Raw genomic sequence first — 20,155 nt, forward strand, 5'->3', positions numbered from 1 at the left:
TTAATGCATATATTTCAAAATCAAATACTACTTTCCTGCAGCAAAGATCTTATTGACTTTGGCCCTCTTTCACTAAGGGCTCCTTTTACAAAGGCGCGCTAGTGTTTTAACGGGCGTAATAGCGCACGCTAAACTGCCGGACGCGCTAGCCGCTACCGCCTCCTCTTGAGCAGACGGTAGTTTTTGGCCAGCGCGGGGGGGGGATTAGCGCGTGATGAAAAGTCCCGCGCATTAACCCCGCTAGCACAGCTTTGTAAAAGGAGCCCTTAAGTTGTGGAAGAGGTTTCTACCGCAGCCCGGAGCGCTAAATACTCCAACTCGGCTCTGACACTGATAAGAATTCCATGAGCGTCGGAGCAGCGTCAGAGCATTTAGCGCTCCGAGCCGTGGTAGGAACCGCTACCGTGGCTTAGTAAAAGGGGGAGAGGGGGTTATGATTTATTGAACACAATACTTGAACGCTGATGCAGGACATTGGGTAAATTCTTCATTCTTGTTTTCTTGTTTTCATTTTCCTGTGGGAAACAGATGCTATCATTTAATAATATATTTTTCAATAAATTATGTTAAATTTGCCTTTATACATCCATAGGTACAGAACTCAAAATTCCTAGTGACGAGTAAATGCTTGTAGTTCTGAGTTTGATAAAGGTTGCATGGCCCCTTCTTGTGGTTTTTCATTCATTTCACTGATCCTGGCTAAAACCATGACAGCAGTTACTTTGGAATTAGGAACTACAAAATCATTAAAACAGCCACATGCAATTGACACATTACGAGACCTTTTACTAAGCATCATTAAGTAGATAGTGTGGGTTTCATCACACAGTAAACGTTAGCCCTAACTCACACTAACATTTACCATGAGGCAAGGGCGGTCTAATAGTGATTTGAGTCCCTGTGCACTAAGGTACAATTTATATAAATGGTGTCCTGATTGTAGCTGGTGTTAGGTATCCTACCGCTGTCTAACCAGCCAATTGGGACATAAGTTAAAAAAAAAAAAACACCCCAAGCAGGTAGCCTGCATTGTAGGCGTTTTCATGAGCTTAGAGAGACACGTAGGGCCATCTAAGCTCGCCCAAGCCTAGGCGTGGGCGTGATTTTGCCCGGATGTGGCCTTAGGCAAACTTAGGCGGTCCCAGGCATCTTCATAGGGCTGTGATAGGCGCCTGAAATAGACGTGGCTGTTGAATTGATTGCAGCAAGGGAACCTCCCTGCCACAATCATTTTGGCAGCCGCAGCAGGGAACCCGTTCCCCCGCAAAATCAGCTGGCAGGAGGGATGCCCAATCTCTCCTGCTGGAACCCCAGAAGTCCCCCCCCACACCGAAGATCAATGGTAGGAAGGATGCCCAGTCCCTCCTGCTGGAAACCCTCTCAACCATCCTCAAAAGATCAACGGAAGGAAGGATGCCCACTCCCTCCTGCAGAAACCCCCCTAAAAACTTGCCCCCACTCCAATTCCTTTGTCTTGTAGACTGGTCAGAAGGATGTATATTCCCTCCAGCCGGCAGGCCTGCCTCCACAGAATGGCGGGCCTTCCCCTTCCCGGTGAATCCTGGCCTACCTAAGGAGGGGCCTTAGGCACCTTGGCTAACCAGAATCTTAGGCCTCCCTCCCAATGCAGTCTGGTATGCACTGGGAGTGGCCTAAGACTCTGATTGGCCAGATCCCTTAGGCCACCCTCCATGGGAGTGGCCTAAGGGATATGGTCAATCGGAGTCTTAGGCCACTCCTAACCCTGGTCTTTGCCCTATTTTCCTCTTTTCACCCCTATGAGGGGTGTTATGGGTGGCAGAGAAGTGACTGAAAGGAGGTCAGCAGGGTCTGGGTTTAATGAGCAAGCAAACTGATTTATAGCTTTCTGCTCCAATTTTGCCTAGTCTTATTATGGCCCTCTTTTCCATAAGTGGAAGGAACATTAAGCTGTATTTCTTGATGTTTTGTTACCAGTGCTGACCATTTTGAAATCTATTTGCAGAGCTTTTTTAAAAAAATATCTGTATATGCTTTATTTACATTGTTGATTTCTGAAAACAATGGTTGACACAGTAGATCCTTTTGTCAGGTGAGGAACCTGTTAACTGTTCAGTTCAATCATAATGAGTTTCTTGCAAATAAGTCTGAAAATCCCCAGGTCCCAGAACGTTTCCAGATGTTTTCAGGTCTAGATAAATAAATGTAACTAAAAAATGACCCCACTGAAGAAAAGACAATTTTAGATTCCTTTCCATAGGACCAATGTTTTACTCTAAATTGAAAATGTCATTTCTTATTTGTCCCTACATGAAATAATTCCAGTTTGCTTACCTCTTGCCAGGTCTTTGTTAGCTTTTCTTCTACTCGATCCATGAATGCACTGTATACATTACGTCTCTGTCTATACCTCTAAGAACATAATAAATAAAACAGCAGAATTAATAAAAGCGTTGTAGAAGACATATTAACTTTTATACATGGATTTAAAGAAATTTTAAATTATTATTATTATTATGTTGGACCATATTTTCCATATTGTCAGGAAGTGTATCCTGTTAAATGGTTCCTGTATCACACTTGCCACCTTGAGCTCTCCTGGAACACAGAGCAAACATTTTGGGCTGGTCTTTAAAATAATACTTTACTAGAGCCAAGCCGGCTCATATTCTGACTGCGAGAGACTGCTGGCTATCTCCTGTGGTCAGCAGTGAAACTAGAAATTCAATGTCGGTGCCGTTTTCAGTGCCCAGCATTGAATTTCCAGGTGTTTTTGGGCCAGTGAAGCCATAACTGGCTAAGGCGATATTCATTGGCTGGCTGCTAAGTCCTTGCGATCAAAGGTAGACCTGATTTTTAGGCAGGGTTATCTGGCTGCTGGACTAAGCCAGCCAGATGCTGAATATTGATGGTAACTAGCTATATCATGTGACATAGCAAGTCATTGGCCAGTCCACTGAATGAATTATTCAGCAGAAGATAGCTTGCCAACTTCAAGTGAATATTGGCGGATAGCTGGCTATGTGCTATTTAGCCAGCTAGGAGCCGTTTCCAGCAGACTAAGGGGTCCTTTTACTAAGACGTGCTAGCTGTTTTAGCGAGCACTAAATGCTAACGCATCCATAGACTCTAATGGATGTGTTAGCGTTTAGTGTACGCTAAAACAGCTAGCGCACCTTAGTAAAAGGACCCCTAAGTAGAACTGAATATCGGCCTCAAGGGCTTTTAATGTTCAAGAACGGTTTCAGTAATTCAGAAACATTTATCCATTTCCTTCATTCCAAGTATTTCAGAACTTTTTTGTCAGTTAAAAAAACACGCTGGGAGGATCCTTGCCTCAGGCCTCCCCTTTCAGAGACCTCTTGCCTCAGGGTCTCACCTTTGGAAGCTTTTTGCTTCAAGTCCTCTCTGATTCTACAGCTTCTCAAGGCTTTTAATCTTACCTTAATCTGAGCCCCGCCCCTCTGACTCAGGATCTGTTCTGACAAGTTTAGCACCACCTGCTGTCAGGTAGCTAAACTGCACCTTCAGGGAGGAAATGCTCAGCACTCTACCATCAACTTCCTCACAGGCTGAGTTTTAGTGGCACAGTCCTGTAGACAGTGATGTGGTAAGGAGGGAAGGGTAGACTGTCCCGAGTGTCATCTTCACAGGGGCACCGATGCCTCTCCTCCTCTCTGCCCTTATGCATCCCTCTTGAAATGTTTGCTGGGCTGACGCGAGCATCATCTTCTACCTGCTTCTCGTACTAGCCTCGGCTCCCTTCTTAGATTGGAATAACTAGTGAGATAATTAGATTTGCTGATGACACAAAGTAGTTAAATTGTAAGAGGATTGTGAAAAATTGCAAGAGGACCTTGTGAGTCTGGGAGACTTGGCATTAAAATGGCACTTGATGTTTAATGTGAGCAAGTGCAAGGTGATGCATATGGGAAAGAGGAACCCCAACTATAGCTATGTGATGCTGGGTTCTGTGTTAGGAGTCACTGCCTAGGAAAAGGATCTAGGTGTCATTGTTGAGGATACGTTAAAACCCTCAGCAAAATGTGCGACGGAGGCTCTGAAAGCAAATAAAAACACTTTGCTATTTTTATTCTCTGTGCACTAGCTAAAAATACTGTATAAATAATCTCTGAAAAGGGACAGGAATTGGGTCTTGTATACCTAGTGTGACCATATGGCTCCAGAAAAAAGGGGACGGATTGAGAAATCCGGGTTTTACTTCCATTGAAAGCAATGGAAGTAAGGAGAACAGATTGAGACATCTTGGTTGCTTTCAATAGAAGTGAAACCCGGATGTCTCAATCCGTCCCCTTTTTTCTGGAGCCATATGGTCACACTAGGTATACTGTCTTTTTGTAGATTTACAACCACACTCAAAGCAGTTTACATTCAGGTAGGGTTACCAGACATCCGTGAAAACCCGGACATGAACTCTATTTAGAGGACTGCCAAGGTGCCCAGATGGACTTTCCAAAACCCGGCAGTTTGTCCGGGTTTTGGAAAGCCCTGATGAGCTCCGGCCACATCTGGTGGGCATCTGAGCATGTGCGGATGATGTCACACATATCCACGCATGCTCCAGGCCCTCCAGATGTAGCTGGAGCTCATCAGGGAAGACAAGAGGAGGCTTTGTGGGGGGGGCGGGGGTAGAGACAGAATGGGGTGTGGCTGGAGGCAGAACTGGATGGAATGGAGTTGGACTGGAGGCGGAAAAGGGTGGGACCATGTGTCTGGGGTTTTGCCGCCTAAAATATGGTAACCCTACAGACAGATACTTCAAGCATGTTCCCTATCTGTCCCAGTGGGCTTGCAATCTATCTAAGGTACCTGAAAAAGTCTATACAAATCCATGGACAACAGAAAAGATAGTTACTGTCAAAAAGAATGACTTAGATCAGGTTATACTCACTGTATATGAAGCAGTTCTAGGTGGATAGGAGTTTTTTGGAAGAATTAGCCTAGAATCCCACTTCACTTCAGGGAGTTTATATGTAATAAAGTTTCTTATGCTAACACCTGTGTTCTTCTCTTTGTTTGCCAAGAATGGAGGTTCATGAACTAGAAAAATAAAGCCAAGCATACATAGTGGATTTCTCCAGTGGATGAACTGCAGGACATAGCCTTAAAACTAAAACTTTCCTAGGATACTGTCATGCAAAAAAGAAAAGAAAACAAGATTCAATTCCCAGACTCAGTTTCGGTTACTGAGATTGACCAGGCATCATTCATAGCATTAGAGGGGGTGGTATTCTTAGTTCTTAGTGGTGAATTTTGTAACAGGACATCTTAGAACACAGAACATAAGAGTTTCCATACTGGGATAGACTGAAGATCCATCAAGCCCAGTATCCTGTTTCCAACAGTGACCAGCCCAGGTCACAATTACTTGCCAAATCCCAAAAAGTAAAACAGATTTTGTGCTGCTTATCCTAGGAATAAGGAGTATATTTCCCAATGTCCATCTTAATAATGACTTATGGACTTCTGTTTTAGGAAATTATCCAAACCTCTTTTAAACCCTGCTAGGATAACTGGTTTCAGATGCTAAATGGAAACTGCACTCAATTTAAAGTTCCATTTCTATTCTTTATTAGACTGGAACCATTTTTCACTAAATTCAAGAAGTCACTGAAAACATAATTATGCGCTTCAGCAACAGGGTCCACTTAACTTCCTCTTTTTTTCAACTTCCGTTTTGCTATCTCCCTTGCGCTCATTCATTTCTTCTGAATTTTTACATTTGTTTTCTTTTTTGTAAACTGCCTTGCAGCCTAATTTTTAGCAGTTGGCAGTATATCAAACCTCTGGATATAAAAAATAAATTAAAAAATAAAATATTTTCTATATCACTTTTTTGTACACCATATGCAAATTTCATTATCATTACTATTACTATTATTTTTAATGAAGTTGTCAACATGTTAGTATCAATAATCAAGCAGTATATTGCTTGTACAGAAAAGTACGCAGATACAAAATAAATCTAAAGAAAACGCGAAACATAAAAAGAAATAGCAAACATATATATGTACTCTAGTCCACAAAATTAGGAAAAGGCCAAGAAATAACATCAAAAAGAAAAAGCGGAAATTGCAATTATTTTAAATTAGCCTTGTCCAAGTTCAGTCCTTGAGGGATGTAAACAGGCCATGTTTTCAGGATATCCCTAATGAATATGCACGAGAAAGATTTACATGCCCATTACATCCATTGTATGCAGATCTCTTTCATGCATATTAATTAAGGATATTCTGCAAATCTGATCTGCTTGCAGCTCTCAAGAACTGAACTTGGACAAATCTAATCTAAATCATAATTCAATACTATTAAAGGAAGACAGGCTAATTGCTCTCTCAGGATTCACTATTTGGAATGTCTGTCTCCATTGCCTAATTGGGGAACAAAATCATTGAACCAATATGATTCACAGCTTTAATTGAAAAAAGTCAATTGGGCTGGTGAAAAGAAACTATGGCCTCCTTTCATGAAACTACGATAGCAGTTTCTAGCACAAGGAGCCGTGCTGAATGGCCTGCGCTGCTTCCAACGCTCATTGAGTTTCAATGAGTGCTGGGAGCAGCACGGGCCATTCAGCGCAGCTCCTTGCACTAGAAAAGAGGGGGTATATTTTACAGATTTACTGCTTTATGCTTATACTAGTCTTTAAGCCCATTACATTAACGGGTGCTAGAATAGATGTGTGTGTCTGTCTCTTTCTTTCTTTCTCCCTCTCCTTGGCCGCTGTCTGTCTTTCTTTCTTTCTGTCTCTCTCTTTCCTCGGCTGTCCACCACCACCCCTTCCCTGCTCCCCCTGTCCAGCAGTAGCCCTTCTCCCTTCGTTTTACCTCCCCCCTGTCCAGTAGCAGGCCTTCTCCCTTCGTTTTACCTCCCCCCTGTCCAGTAGCAGGCCTTCTCCCTTCCTTTTACCTCCCCCCTGTCAGTAGTACCCCTTCTCCTTTCCCTGTTCCCCCTGTCCAGCATCCGCTAGCTTGGGCTTTTGCTAGGCCAACCCACCTCACATTATCGAAGTGGGCTGGCCTAGCAAATGCCTCGCGGCTGCAAGATAAAACCATGGCTGCTGCATTTGTTGGTCCGGGGGGTGAGAAGAGGCATCCCGGCAGCAGCAGCGCAGGAAGTCAGCTGGCATCGGAGATCGGAGCAGAAGGCAGGCAGTGTGCATTTGTGTCACAGAAGCACACATCACGGCAGCAGGGATCACGGCATCATAAGTGCGCATGCGCGCTTAGGGTTTTATTATAGAGGATGGGTTTATAAGAAAATAAATACTCCCAATTGAAGTACCTCAGGATGTAACAGTAAAAAAATCTTTATGCTTCTTCCACAACTGTTTAGTAACATCTGGCAATAAGCTAACTTTGCTATTTAGGAACAACTCCTCTCTATGGGGCCCTTTTACTAAAGCTTCACGTGTGTGGTAAATGCTGTGCAGCCCATTATTTACCCATGTAACTTAGCCCGTGATAATGTCCATTAGTGTGTGCTAAGCTTTAGTAAAAGGGCCCCTAGGCTTGAAGATCAGTCTCTATTAGATTTCAATGTTCAACAGAAAGGTTCATATCAGAATCTTTTAAAATACTGTATCTGAAATGACCAATAAAGTAGGTTATTGCACCATCAACTGCCCCAGGTGGTTTCTTCTTCGCTTTAGGTAAATAATATATTTTTTGCTAAAGAAGGAATTGCTTCAGGTGTAATGTTCAAAACCTCAGTCAAATAAAGAATTAAAGTCTCCCTTGGGGCTCTCATAAGCAAACAGGGAACATTTATTAAGCACACATTTGAGAACTGTACTTCATTTTCCAAGGCCTCTTCTGTCATTCTAAAGGCCAAGTTATTCTTAACCACGGCCACATCTAGGTTTGAATAGTGTTTATTTCAGATTGAGAGGTATTCACAGTTTGTTTTAAAAAATTTTTAAAAATGTTTGCTTCTTCAACACTTTCGGGTGTATCTTACAGATTTTTGGCTGCTGATCACAAAAATCATGTTTAAAATTACGTATTAACGAACCATTTTAACAAAAAAGTATATGTTTACAATTTATTGTTACACTTTCAGGATAATGCAATTAATTCTTAGTCTATTTCTTATTATAGGCCTAAAGCTCACATTATAGCTTGCTGGATATAGTGTGGGCGTGTTCAGGCATACTTTCAGGGCAGGTTCCATAACGTCCATGAAAATGATGTCGTTGAGAATTTTCTTGGCAGTTACAGAGCACCAAATCATATTCAGCTGGATGGCAAACTTCTTAGCGCATTCAAAACCATGAAGTGCAACATGTCACTGAAGAGGCACTTTCCACTTTCACACTTGAACTTCTTCCCCGCAAATCTTGGTGCAGTCAGCAATGAACAAGGCGGCAGGTTTCACCAGGACATTATCACTATGGAAGAAACGATATCAGGGCAACTGTAATCCATCAATGCTGGCTGACTATTGTTGGACACGGCAATGAGATGCACCGGACACTGAGTACAAACGAATCAGCAGGAAAACATTTTTAGCCAGGGCAAACTTTCACAGCATATCAAAAACTTTGTGCATTAAAACATGTTATAGTCAATTAAAGATATCATTGTGTTTCTCAAAATTCCTATGAGATACAATCAGTGGGAAATTACATTTGTGTTTATTTTGAAGGGGTCTATCATGCACACCAATTTGTTTTAAGGAAGCAAAACTTTTGGAAAAATGTGCTTTCCATTGTAGCTTGCCAGTAAGTTCCAAGAAGTGCCAGTAAGTTCCAGAGAAAACTGTGGTGGATTATTTAAAGAAAATTAGAGTGGTGTGGAAGACATTGAAAGTTGACCCGGATCTTCAAAAGCTAGGAGTACCGTAGATGACGGTATATCAAATTCAAATAAAGATAAGATGACACTGACTCACTAAGCCAGTTCACTGTTCTATCCACTTTTGATCTCCCAACTTCAGAGCCAAATTGGCTAGATGTGGATCACAGACTATCCTCACTTTGCAGAGAGTCATTTTGGATTGCACCACTTTGGATCTGCAAAACACCACCTCCTCATTATGCACCTGCCTAGCTCCCATTGTCAAGAAAGAAAATGCAATTGGCTGATCCAGACTGAAAGTGACATCAAGACTAAGAATGGTTGATGGTCCACCTGTCTCCTTTGTGGTTATCAGTGGTTCTTGTACAACAGAGCAGCTTCCCTGTGACTTGCCACATTCTACAAAATAATCCGTAGGACCAGAAAGTGGGGCACTGGTTTTCTTGGAGAGTCAGCTCTTAAATGTCCTCTGAAAAACACAAGGGAAAGGAATGTCTGGAATGCAGTCATCAGTCTGCAGCCATCTTGGTCTTCCATTAGATGGTACCTTTCATAAAACCAAGAATCACAAATCTTTAAGTGAATGAGCACATTGACATCAATGAGAGATTAAAGAGGTATCTAAATTTGATATTGACATTAGGTGACCTGATGCCAATGAGCAGTGTACAGGCTCTTTGTTATGCTTACCTTGAGCTATTTTTTCAATTTATTTGCTGCTTATGATTATGCCTCATATGAAGAGGAAGGGGGTCATCAAAGCTATTTCCTCATCAGCTCGATTATCCTTGCCAGTACAGCAGCAGATTGAGCAATACACCATCAGCACCGCAGCATTAGGTTCCAAAGAAGAGGACCCTGCTTTACAGCTTGATGAAGGAGCACATGCTGCTTTAGGGTACAACGTCCTTCTTTTTCCCCCCTGGATTCCTGTCCACCACCATGTCCAGCAGTCGCCATGGCAACAAGGGTAGACCCTAGTTATGAAAGAGCAAGCTCTAGGCATGGGCCCTGATCCAGCAGGCATCCCCTATGGAAATGAGACCTTTGGAGCTGATGAAAATTTGCCAGCTCCTGCGGCAGTTTCATTATTATCAATTTGAAAAGCTCTGCAAGATTTAATGTCTACAGTTAAGAAATCGACGGAGGAGGTAAGTGCTTTAAATTTGAGATTTGACTCTGTGTCGAAGGCTTTAGATTTGATTAAAACTGATACCTCAAAACAGTTTCAACACTTGTAAACACAACTCCTCCACACTACCCTAGTAATAAGTAACCCTCCTCCCACCCCCCATAGATGTAAATAAATCAGTATATACCTGCCAGTATGATAACATCAGATGTTATGATCAGTCCTAGTCCTGGAATAGCCTAGTGCAGGAGTAAGCAATTCTGGTCCTCAGGATAGCCACAATAAATATACATGAAATAGATTTGCATCTCAAGGAGGCAGTGCATGCAAATCCATCTCATATATATTCATTGTGGATATCCTGAAAACTTGACCTACCTGTGGTTCTCGAGGACCAGAATTGTCTACCCCTGGCCTAGTGGGTGGTATAGTAAACCACAGAGATGGTTTACATATCTCACTTCAACTTATGGTAGAATATGTGAGCCCACCAAAACCCAGTCCAAACCTACTAATCATATAGGTGCCACCTACAGGCATAAAGGCTATTGTGCTGCACAATTGGGTCCAGTAGGTTTGGGCTGGGATTTGGAGGGCTCACAAAGAACTTTAAGGGGGTTATGGTGAGAAGTGGACCTGAACCTTTTGAGGTGAAATTCACTACATTGCCACTAAGGTGCCCCACTGCACTGTTAGGATGTCTGTGTGGCCAGTCTACTAAAAATTCTGGCCCCCTCCTTCATCCCAATGGCTTGTTTTGTGTGTTTTTCATTTGAATGTGTTTTTTCAAAAGTGGTTCAAAAAGAGACACGCATCTGAAATTTTTTTTAGATCATATAAATGCAAATAGAGGAAAATGATCAAATATTTCATACAACTGCAATAAGATCCAGTGCCACTGGATAAAATGTAACCATAGTCAGAGATAACATTTGAGGCATGGTAGGAGCATGGACAGCTGAATACGCTCCACTTAGCCTTAACCTGACAACTCTAGATGCCAGTAGAGACTATCATAAAGTTAACTGGTAATCTATCTGGTTAAAATTAGGTGACACCGAAGCACCTCTGAATATCCGGACAAAATTAACCAGATCAATATATTCTATTAATTTTGTTGATCATTGCAACACTGCATATCAGCATCAAAGAAGAGAATTTGAAAAAGCTTTCTAAGCAAAACACCTAATTTACTTTTATAAAGTAGTGTGGCCACATGTGAACTTATTTTTCTGCTCATTGCATGTACCGTATTTTTCAATCCATAAGACGGACTTTTTCCACCCCCAAAAAGGAGCGAAGATGACCCTCAACCCTCCAATCCCCTGTGCAGCAGAACCCTTACCCAGCTTCTATCCTTCCCTCCCTCCCTCCCATCCCTCGTGTAGCAGAACCTTTGCCCAGCTTCTATCTTTCCCTCCCTCCAATCCCTTGTGCAGCAGAACCTTTGAGCACATGCCCCCGCCATGCAGCCGAACCCCCGCTGACCCTACATCCTTCCCTTCCATCCGAACCCCGCCAACCGCGAACCCTCCAGAGTAGCGTTGGGCCAGCAACACTCTAAACAGGCTTCTTCATGGCTTCTCTCATCGGGGCCTTCCGTGTGCCATGTTACTGATGACATTATCAGTGATGCGACAGAGGGAATTCCCCGATGAGAGAAGGCCGTGAAGCAGCCTATTTAGAGTGCTGCCGGCCCGATACTGCTCTGGAGAGAGGTATGTAGGGCTCGCAGTTGGCGGGATTCGGACAAATTCGGCGGGCCAGATTAAAAAAGTAAATGGGCCAGATATAGCCTATGGGCCGTAGTTTGCCCATGTCTGAACTAAATACTCGATTTAAAACAAACCGGAGAAAATATTTCTTCACTTAATGTGTAATTAAACTCTGGAATTCATTGCCAGAGAATATGGTGAAAAGCAGTTAGTTTAATAGAGTTTCAAAAAGGTTTGGATAATTTCTTAAAGCAAAAGTCCATATGCCCTTATTAAGGTGGACTTGGGGAAATCTACTTCTTATTCCTTGGATAAGCAGCATAAAATCTGTTTTTCTACTTGGGATCTTGCCAGATACTTGTGACCTGTGTTGGCCACTGTTAGAAACAGGATACTGGGCTTAATGGGCCTCTGATCTGTCCCAGTACGGCAACCCTTATGTTCAGGGTAGAACAATTTCTTCTGGTGGAGGGGAAGCCATTGGCATAGGCTTGGACCAGGGGAACCAGGAGATTTATGGAGAGGCCTATTTCCCAGGAATAATCCCAGTGGTTTCGCAGTGCAGCCAAACTGGGATGATTAAAACCCAGATGGATCTAAGACAGCTGTGGCTAGGGAAAGGAGGAGCCCTTCAGGAAGGCTAAAGAGGAGTGGCACATGAATGAAAGAGAGCCTTCTGTGGAGACATTCAAACAGATAAAAGGAGACTTTATCTTGAACTGAACTGTAAATATTTCTTCAATTGTCTCTGCCAAGAAGATACTACTGTACCAATTTAAAGGTACTTGACATTATCAGTAAAATCTGAGTTTCAGTATACTGTACATCACTGTGTGCTGTGGAGTTTATTTACCAGAGCTGTTTATTCAGGAAGTGGAAATTGCTCCCTTGATCTTGTGTGGAGGCAGGTGCAGGTACAGCCTGGAATAAAGCTCTTCTGGAGGACAAATTGAAAGCAGTGTGTGTGCCTTGCTGTAGGGCAGGGGCAGGGAACTCCGGTCCTCGAGAGCCGTATTCCAGTCAGATTTTCAGGATTTCCCCAATGAATATGCATAAGATCTATTTGCATGCACTGCTTTCAATGTATATACATTGGGAAAATCCTGAAAACCCGAATGGAATACGGCTCTCGAGGACCGGAGTTCCCTACCCCTGCTGTAGGGCTTTGGATAAGTCTCCCCCTCCCCCCATTCCATGCTACTGGGATTCTAATAAACAAAACTTGTTTTGCAACCTCACAAATCTGCCTCTCCAAACAGGGGGTTCGCCAGAGACCTGGCTACACATACAAATTTATAGTTGCTCCAATAAAGTATAAAAATGTATGTGAGCATTAGGGCTGGTTCTGGGAACCTTTATGTTGCTTTTCCTGATATTCAGAAGTTCAAGAAAATGATTCAGACTACACTTTTTGTAGAAGCATTCAGATGAATGATGATTTTGCCTTATTATGGCTTTTGGATTGCTGTATAATTGAGCGCTGTAAATTAATTGTTCTTATTGAATGATCTGAAATGTTTGTTGTTTATATAAATTTTGTTTTTCTATATGTTTTTATTTTATGTATGTTCCTATTTGTAAAGCCGCCTAGGAATAGGCGATTGAGAAATCTTTTAAATAAATAACTGTCTTTTTGTATTTATCACATAGGTGTCCTGTTTTAAACCCAAGCTCAAAATATGTTGATGAACTGTTGTTGATTTAACTTAAGTGCTGCAGTGTAAGCATTCCCTAGCTTGACATTTTCATGCTGTCATTTTGTCTCTTATTGGGCCACAAAAACAAGAGTGTGCTGCACAAGATTCAAATTAATAGTCTGTATTAAAAGTATACAACATGAGCTATATCACAGTCCTAATGGTTGACTTTATCAATAATTATTTTCACTAACTGAGTAGCCACATTGCCTTACCTTTACTAAGTTGCCGGCATTTAAGCGTTAAATCAGAAGGATCTCTGCTACAACTGGTCACAAAATCTGGTAGATCATTTTCATACTACATATGAAAGGGAACAATAAAAGACTAACATAATCTTGGGAACTTACATGAAAATTGGGTTAATATTACCAAGGGCGGAGCAGGGGGGGGCAGACCGCCCCAGGTGCACGCCCTAGGGGGGTGCACAGCCAGCCGGGTCTGGAACCTCCTAGGACCTGCACTTCAGCGCGGCTGCCGGTCCACCCCAGTGGCCAAGAAAAAGGCTAAGAAACCGGCGGGAGCGGCGAAAGCATCCTTTAAGGAACACCCTCTCAATCTGGCTCTATCCCGCCCCCTTCGTGACACCACCGGAGAGTGTTCTAAGCCATTGGTCGACCTTGCCTGGGCGCTGCAACCCAGGCAAGGTCGACCAATGGCTGTCAACGCTTTCCAGTGGCATACAAAGCTAATTTTTGGAATCCAACGTTGAGACCTTACCTGTCGAAAGTCATGTGGTTTGGGGTCTTTGTATGTGCCGCTTGAATATTTGCCATTCTTCACAAACATCAGTGTGGCTTCATATGGGCCCACATGCTGACATCTTGTCAGGAATCTTCCAGGCTGAGCTTTCCTTATCAGAGAGGGAAAATGAGCTTCTGACATCTTATGTAATTCCTTCACCGGCTCCAAGAGCTTGGGGTTGCTTCTGCTCAGAGGTTCTGTTTTGACCATGCTGTCCTCCTTTGAATTCGACAATCTCAAAGATCTATAGAGTCGGATGCTAAAATCAGGAGGCTTTCTTTTCCAGATATCAACATCTAGGACTGATCGGGGTTGTTGAAAATGTTTGCTCCTTTCGATGGCGAGATTGTGTCTTGCTGAGAATTTGAATTTTCTTGCAAATAAACAAGTCGTCATCTCATCTCCATTGCTGGGCTCCTGCATCACAATGTTCGACTGATTGTTCAATATGTCTAATCTATGAAAAAGAAAGAATTAAAAATTGTGGTTTTTTTTTTAACTATTATCTTTGCTCTTCATTCATATTTGTTACTTTTTTAAAAAACAATCACTTGTTCCCACTCTTCTGTAATTTAATTCAGTTCTTGGGGAACGCTCAAAGCATTATTATATTAGCATACTTTTGCTACTTTTATACCTATGCCTGAGAAACTCCCTAAACCCCTACTTGTCCTGTCTGTTTGATTAGATCAGGGGTGTCCAAAAGGTTGATCGCGCTCCTGGTGCTAAAAACCACTATTGTGGTTTAGTAAAAAAGGAGGAGGAGATATTTATCTATTTTTGTATAGTTGTTCCTGAGGTGACATTGTATAAAGTCATCTGCCTTGACCTCTTTGAAAACCCACAGAATATAAATGATAATTAACATTTTCTCTGCGTACAGTGTGCTTTGTGTTTTTTTTTTATTTTATTGTTGGTAGATCATTTTGACTTGGTCATTTTAAAAAGTAGATCGTAAGCCCAAAAAGTGTGGGCACCCCTGGATTAGATTGTAAGCTTACTGAGCAAGGACTGTCTCTTGAATGTTTTAATATACAGTGCAGTGTACACTTCTCGCTCCGTATTTGCGGTTTCAGCAATTGTGGTTTTGATTATTCACATTTTTTAGCTTGCTGGCCTCTGCCCCCAAATGATGTCAGCTTGCATAGAGAAATCAATGACTCCAAGCATTTACAGAGAAAATAGCCGATTCCCATCACTTTCTTCACCGTGTTTTGCCTCTCCTTCAGGAACAGGCTAGGTCTCCCACCATGTTATTCGCGGTTTCACCAGACTCACGAAAGTTTTTACTAGAAATCAGTGAATAACATATGAAAACATTATTTGTGGTTTTTCTTTATTCGCGGGTCTGTTAATCCCCTATCACAGCGAATACAGAGGGAGAAGTGTATGTCCATTAGCGCTATAGAAATGATTAGTAGTAGTAAGTAGTAAAGTATAACGTGTACTAACAGACATTAATGCACACTAAGGGTTTGTTTCTGGAAACAGAATTCTACTGTTCAACGGCTCCCCCTTCTGCTTCTATTCCTTTCTCTCCTCTCTTCTACCTTCCAAAGAATTTAGATCAATGCTGTCTTGTTAAAATGTTTATTTTATTTTTATTTTTCCTCTAACTCTACTTTTCACTTCTCTATTACCCTCCAGGTACTTTAGTTAGATTGTGAGCCTTCGGGACAGTAAGGGAATTTTTCAAGTACCTTTCTTATTTCTAATCTTAATGTATATTTTCTGTAAACCGCTTAGAACCTAACGGATGTAGCGGTATATAAGAAATAAATTACATTACATTACATTATTGTAGGTGGCGGTAGGCATCTTATCGCCATCTAATGAACATAAGAACATAAGCAATGCCTCCGCTGGGTCAGACCTGAGGTCCATCGCGCACGCGGCGGCCCAACAGGTCCAGGACCTGTGCAGTAATCCTCTATCTATACCCCTCTATCCCCTTTTCCAGCAGGAAATTGTCCAATCCTTTCTTGAATCCCAGTACCGTACTCTGCCCTATTACGCCCTCTGGAAGCGCATTCCAGGTGTCTATCACACGTTGGATAAAGAAGAACTTTCTAGCATTCGTTTTGAATTTGTCCCCTGTGTAGCAAAAGATGCCTAGAATGTAGGCGTTTGACTTGCGCCTACGGAGACATCTAAGCACAACTATGGATGTTTAAGGCTGGCATAAGCATGATTTGCGCCAGAATTGGTCTTAAGTGTCCGTAGGCGTGCCTAGGTGCTGTTGTAGGCATGAGTCAGTCACCTTAAATATAGGCCTGTAAAATGCTGTCTGAGAAATAGATGCGATTCTGGACGCGGTGCCTATCTGTGATTAACATGCAGTAGGCGCCTGTTTTGCAGACACCTACTGTGGCAGGTACATTTCCAGAATCAGGCCCTAAGGGCCAGAATCTGTATAGTGTGACCAAAGTTGCTCCAACAAATCTGTGTGCATTGCTGATTTGTGTGTGCAACTTAATTAACAAGCCAATTGATAGTTAACAATTCTTGACATTAATTGGTACTAATTAGGGTTTACATGCACAGCTTTCTAAGCATATTCTATAAAGTGGTGCATGCAAATTCTAGTATGTGGATCTCAAAAGGGTGTGTGACTAGGGGAAGGGCATTGGAGGATTGTGAGTTTTCCTAAAAGTTAGGTACACTGTTACAGAATATGCTTGATCAACTTGCAATTTTGGAACAGGCATTTAGGCCTGGCTTTCATTGACTGAAATGACTGCACCTAAGTTAGGGTGCTAAGCATGATTCGATAAACTGTGCCTAATTCCAGAGGTGGTATATAGAATCGCACTAAACACCATCTTTTCTGGTGCCAATTTTTTGAGCATTACATTTAGAATATGGCCCCAAATGCTATGCTTCCTATTTCATAGCTGAGGATCACGTGGCATTTAGCACATGCTAATGTCTGTTATCACACTCTAAACTTTAGCAAAATAACCCCCAAATTTGGATTCAATTACTCATCAAAACGTCCAAGTGCCAATATGCAAAACCAACGTTTTGGATGTCTTGCTAGGCTTCTTAGCCGCTGTATTTCCAAAGTTCGAGGGTGCTTGTGAGAGGCATGTTATGGGCTGACTTTGGGCAGGCTCAGCACTTGGATGTCTTGCGGTGATAATCAAACATTTCCCAAGACGTCCAGCATGGAACTTAGATGTCAGGAGCTAGACCCGTTTTAAAAGCGTCTAAGTACCAAAAAAGTAACCAATCCCTTCAGTGGTTATCTGGTCAGTTTAAGTAATGACCACCCTACTCCCTCAGTGGTTACTGACCCCTCTCCCACCCCACAAAGATCTGAATGAAACAGTACATACCTGTGTCTAAAACAGCAGCACCTGGCATGGGAAAGCCTAATAGAACAGCACACAGGTGTCTTAAGTAGTCTGGTAGGTGGGCTAGTTAAATGTTAAATGTTCGTTTCGCTATATTGATGACATATTCATGCTTTGGACAGAAATGGAGAAGAAGCTTGTGGTAAGAGCGGATAGCTTAGCTGGTTTTAAGAAAGGTTTGGACAAGTTCCTGGGGGAAAAGTCCATAGTCTGTTATTGAGAAAGACATGGGGGAAGCCTCTGCTTACCCTGGATCGGTAGCATGGAATGTTGCTACTCTTTGGGTTTTGGCCAGGTACTAGTGACCTTATGTTCTTATCTCTTTATTAATATTGGATTAAAGGATCACATGATGTACATGGCAAGACTTATTAAGGTTTGATAACCTGGTGCTGGTCACCTATAAGATTCCTGCCTGGGGCTTAAATTATTCAATTATCATAAATATATTTTTATAATTCAATTCTTTGGCCCGTACTGATGTGACTCTTCTTTTACACTTTAATTAGTTATCTGTCAATGTTGGTCCTCTGAGTGGATTTGAAGGGTTCTGCCAATTATTTTATTTTTGGCTGGAAAATTGGCATAGAATAAAACATGCTTAGTTAGGTGTGATTGATAGAATACTCATAGCAACAGTCCCCATGACCAAAATTTAGGTGTGACTTTTTAATCCAGATAAAATCTGGTGTAGATATCTGTGTCTAAATTCGGCACGGATCAGGCATATTCTGTAACAGCGCTCATAATTTATGCAAGTGCCCACAGCCTACCTATGCCCCGCCTATTGCCACATCCCCTTTTTAGATCTGCACATTAGAATTTACATGCATCACTTTATAGAATGCGCTTAGAAAGTTGTGCACGTAAATTCTAATTAGTGCCAATAATTGCTTGTTAGTGGCCAATTATTGGCGTCGATTGGCTCATTAAACTTATTAAGTTGCATGTGCAGTTGGCTGCATGGACAAATTTGTGCACAGAACTTTAGTCACCATATATAGAATCTTGGGGGGGAGGGAACGGTGTCCTACATGCTAGGTTCCCTAATAAAAAGATCCCAGTGGTGTCTATGCAAAACATATTTAATATTTGAATCTTATAAAAATTTACTGGTTGAATAAGAAATACAACATTTACAGTATGCATGCTTGGTTTATGGAGAAATTGTTTTCTGTAGAAAATGATCAATAAGTCTTAAAATCAGAAGAAATATCACTATTCCTGTCCCACTTAGTTTTTATTTCATTTATGAGCCCTCCTAATCTTATATTTGACTATAAATATTACTTAAGATTAAAAATGTTGGAATTCTGCTCACCTACACAAGCACACGATTTCATGCCATTTCTCCAAGTCTCTAATGCAAAGAAGTAGACCAGCTAAGTCAATATATGTTTGCAGAGCGGGTTAGAATTGTGAAATGCTTTGACGAGGGACTGGAAAGCGTGATCTTGCTTGACTGCAATAAGTTGCTAAGAAACAGAGCTAATTCTGCTTGAGGATTCAAGAGAGTTTGGCGACTGGACATAGTGTCTGCATGGAACTGGCAAACTGAAGCTTAGCAACCATGAAACAATCTGACTGGTATTGTTTTCTATGTTAGAAAACAAAGATGTAGGGAAGCCCATGAATCAGGGCAGAGAATTTAAAAACATGAACCTATACTTGGTTAGAAACTGTACTGAATATTCTATTAAAAGTATTGTCAATTTACAGGGCTGAATACATTATCAAAAATTTTGCTTCTCTGGGTTACTCTTCTGATCAAAGAAGTGAGTATGTGTGCATGCTTTTCTTTAAAAGAGCACTGCATAGCATAACAGAGTACACTTCTCCCTCCATATTCGCTGTGATAAGGAATTAACAGACCCGCGAATACAGAAAAACCACAAATAACTTTTTCATGTTATTCGCTGCTTTCTATTAAAAACTATCGTAACTATGGTGAAACCGCGAATAACATGGTGGGAGACCTAGCCTGTTCCTGAAGGAGAGGCAACACATGGTGAAGAAAGTGCTGGGAATCAGTGATTTTCTCTGTAAACACATGGAATCAGCAATTTGTCTATGCAAGCTGATGTAATTTGGGGAGAGGAGCCAGCAAGCTACAAACCGCAAATAATCGAAACCGTGATTGCTGAAACAGCAAATACGGAGGGAGAAGTGTAAAGTATGGGAGATAAAGCGAGGCACAGCTCATCTAGTCTGCCTAGTAAGGTGGTTAGGGTTGTAATTGCTGCTCCATGCAGGTTATTCCTCATTATGCTTTTTGAAGGGTGTTTTGCCTTGAGTGGATTTATGTCTTTCTAGATAGGGATTCTCTCAGCCTGATATTCAAAGCAATTTAAATAGCTCCTAGCTAACTGTGAGCTGGTTACTGCTGCTGAATACCTACCCTGTTTCCCCAAAAATAAGCCCTATCCCCAAAATAAGCCATAGTTAAGATTGACCCCCAAAGCCCCCCGCCCACCCCCCCGGAGTGTCCCCGATATTCCCTGACTCCATCCCTGACACTAGTGCTGCCTGATTTGCTGAAAAAATTGGACTCATCGATTCAGCAAACCCCACTTCTGCTGCTTTAGGAGCGGAGGTATGTCAATCTCATGGTGGAAGGGTCGGTGGGGCTCTGCTGCACAAGGGGATGGGTAAAAGAGGAGGAATGATGCTGCACATGGGGGGGGGAGAGAAAAAAAGAGGAAGAATTGGGGTA

General features: G+C 42.0%; 1 protein-coding gene across 1 annotated transcript in view; it reads right to left on the reverse strand.

The window, feature by feature from the left end:
* Positions 1-310: 310 nt before the first annotated feature.
* LOC117355600 overlaps positions 311-20,155 on the reverse strand; it is a 38,439-nt gene continuing 18,594 nt past the window's right edge. The window contains exons 3-7 of the mRNA XM_033934395.1: positions 14,063-14,543; positions 13,558-13,642; positions 4,892-5,040; positions 2,314-2,391; positions 311-515 (exon numbers count right to left, since the gene is read on the reverse strand). Coding sequence (XP_033790286.1) covers positions 432-515; positions 2,314-2,391; positions 4,892-5,040; positions 13,558-13,642; positions 14,063-14,543 — 877 coding nt within the window. The 3' untranslated portion in view covers positions 311-431. The remainder of the gene's footprint in view (positions 516-2,313; positions 2,392-4,891; positions 5,041-13,557; positions 13,643-14,062; positions 14,544-20,155) is intronic.

The sequence above is a fragment of the Geotrypetes seraphini genome, chromosome 2 (assembly GCF_902459505.1).
Source record: "Geotrypetes seraphini chromosome 2, aGeoSer1.1, whole genome shotgun sequence".
Taxonomy (NCBI): domain Eukaryota; kingdom Metazoa; phylum Chordata; class Amphibia; order Gymnophiona; family Dermophiidae; genus Geotrypetes; species Geotrypetes seraphini.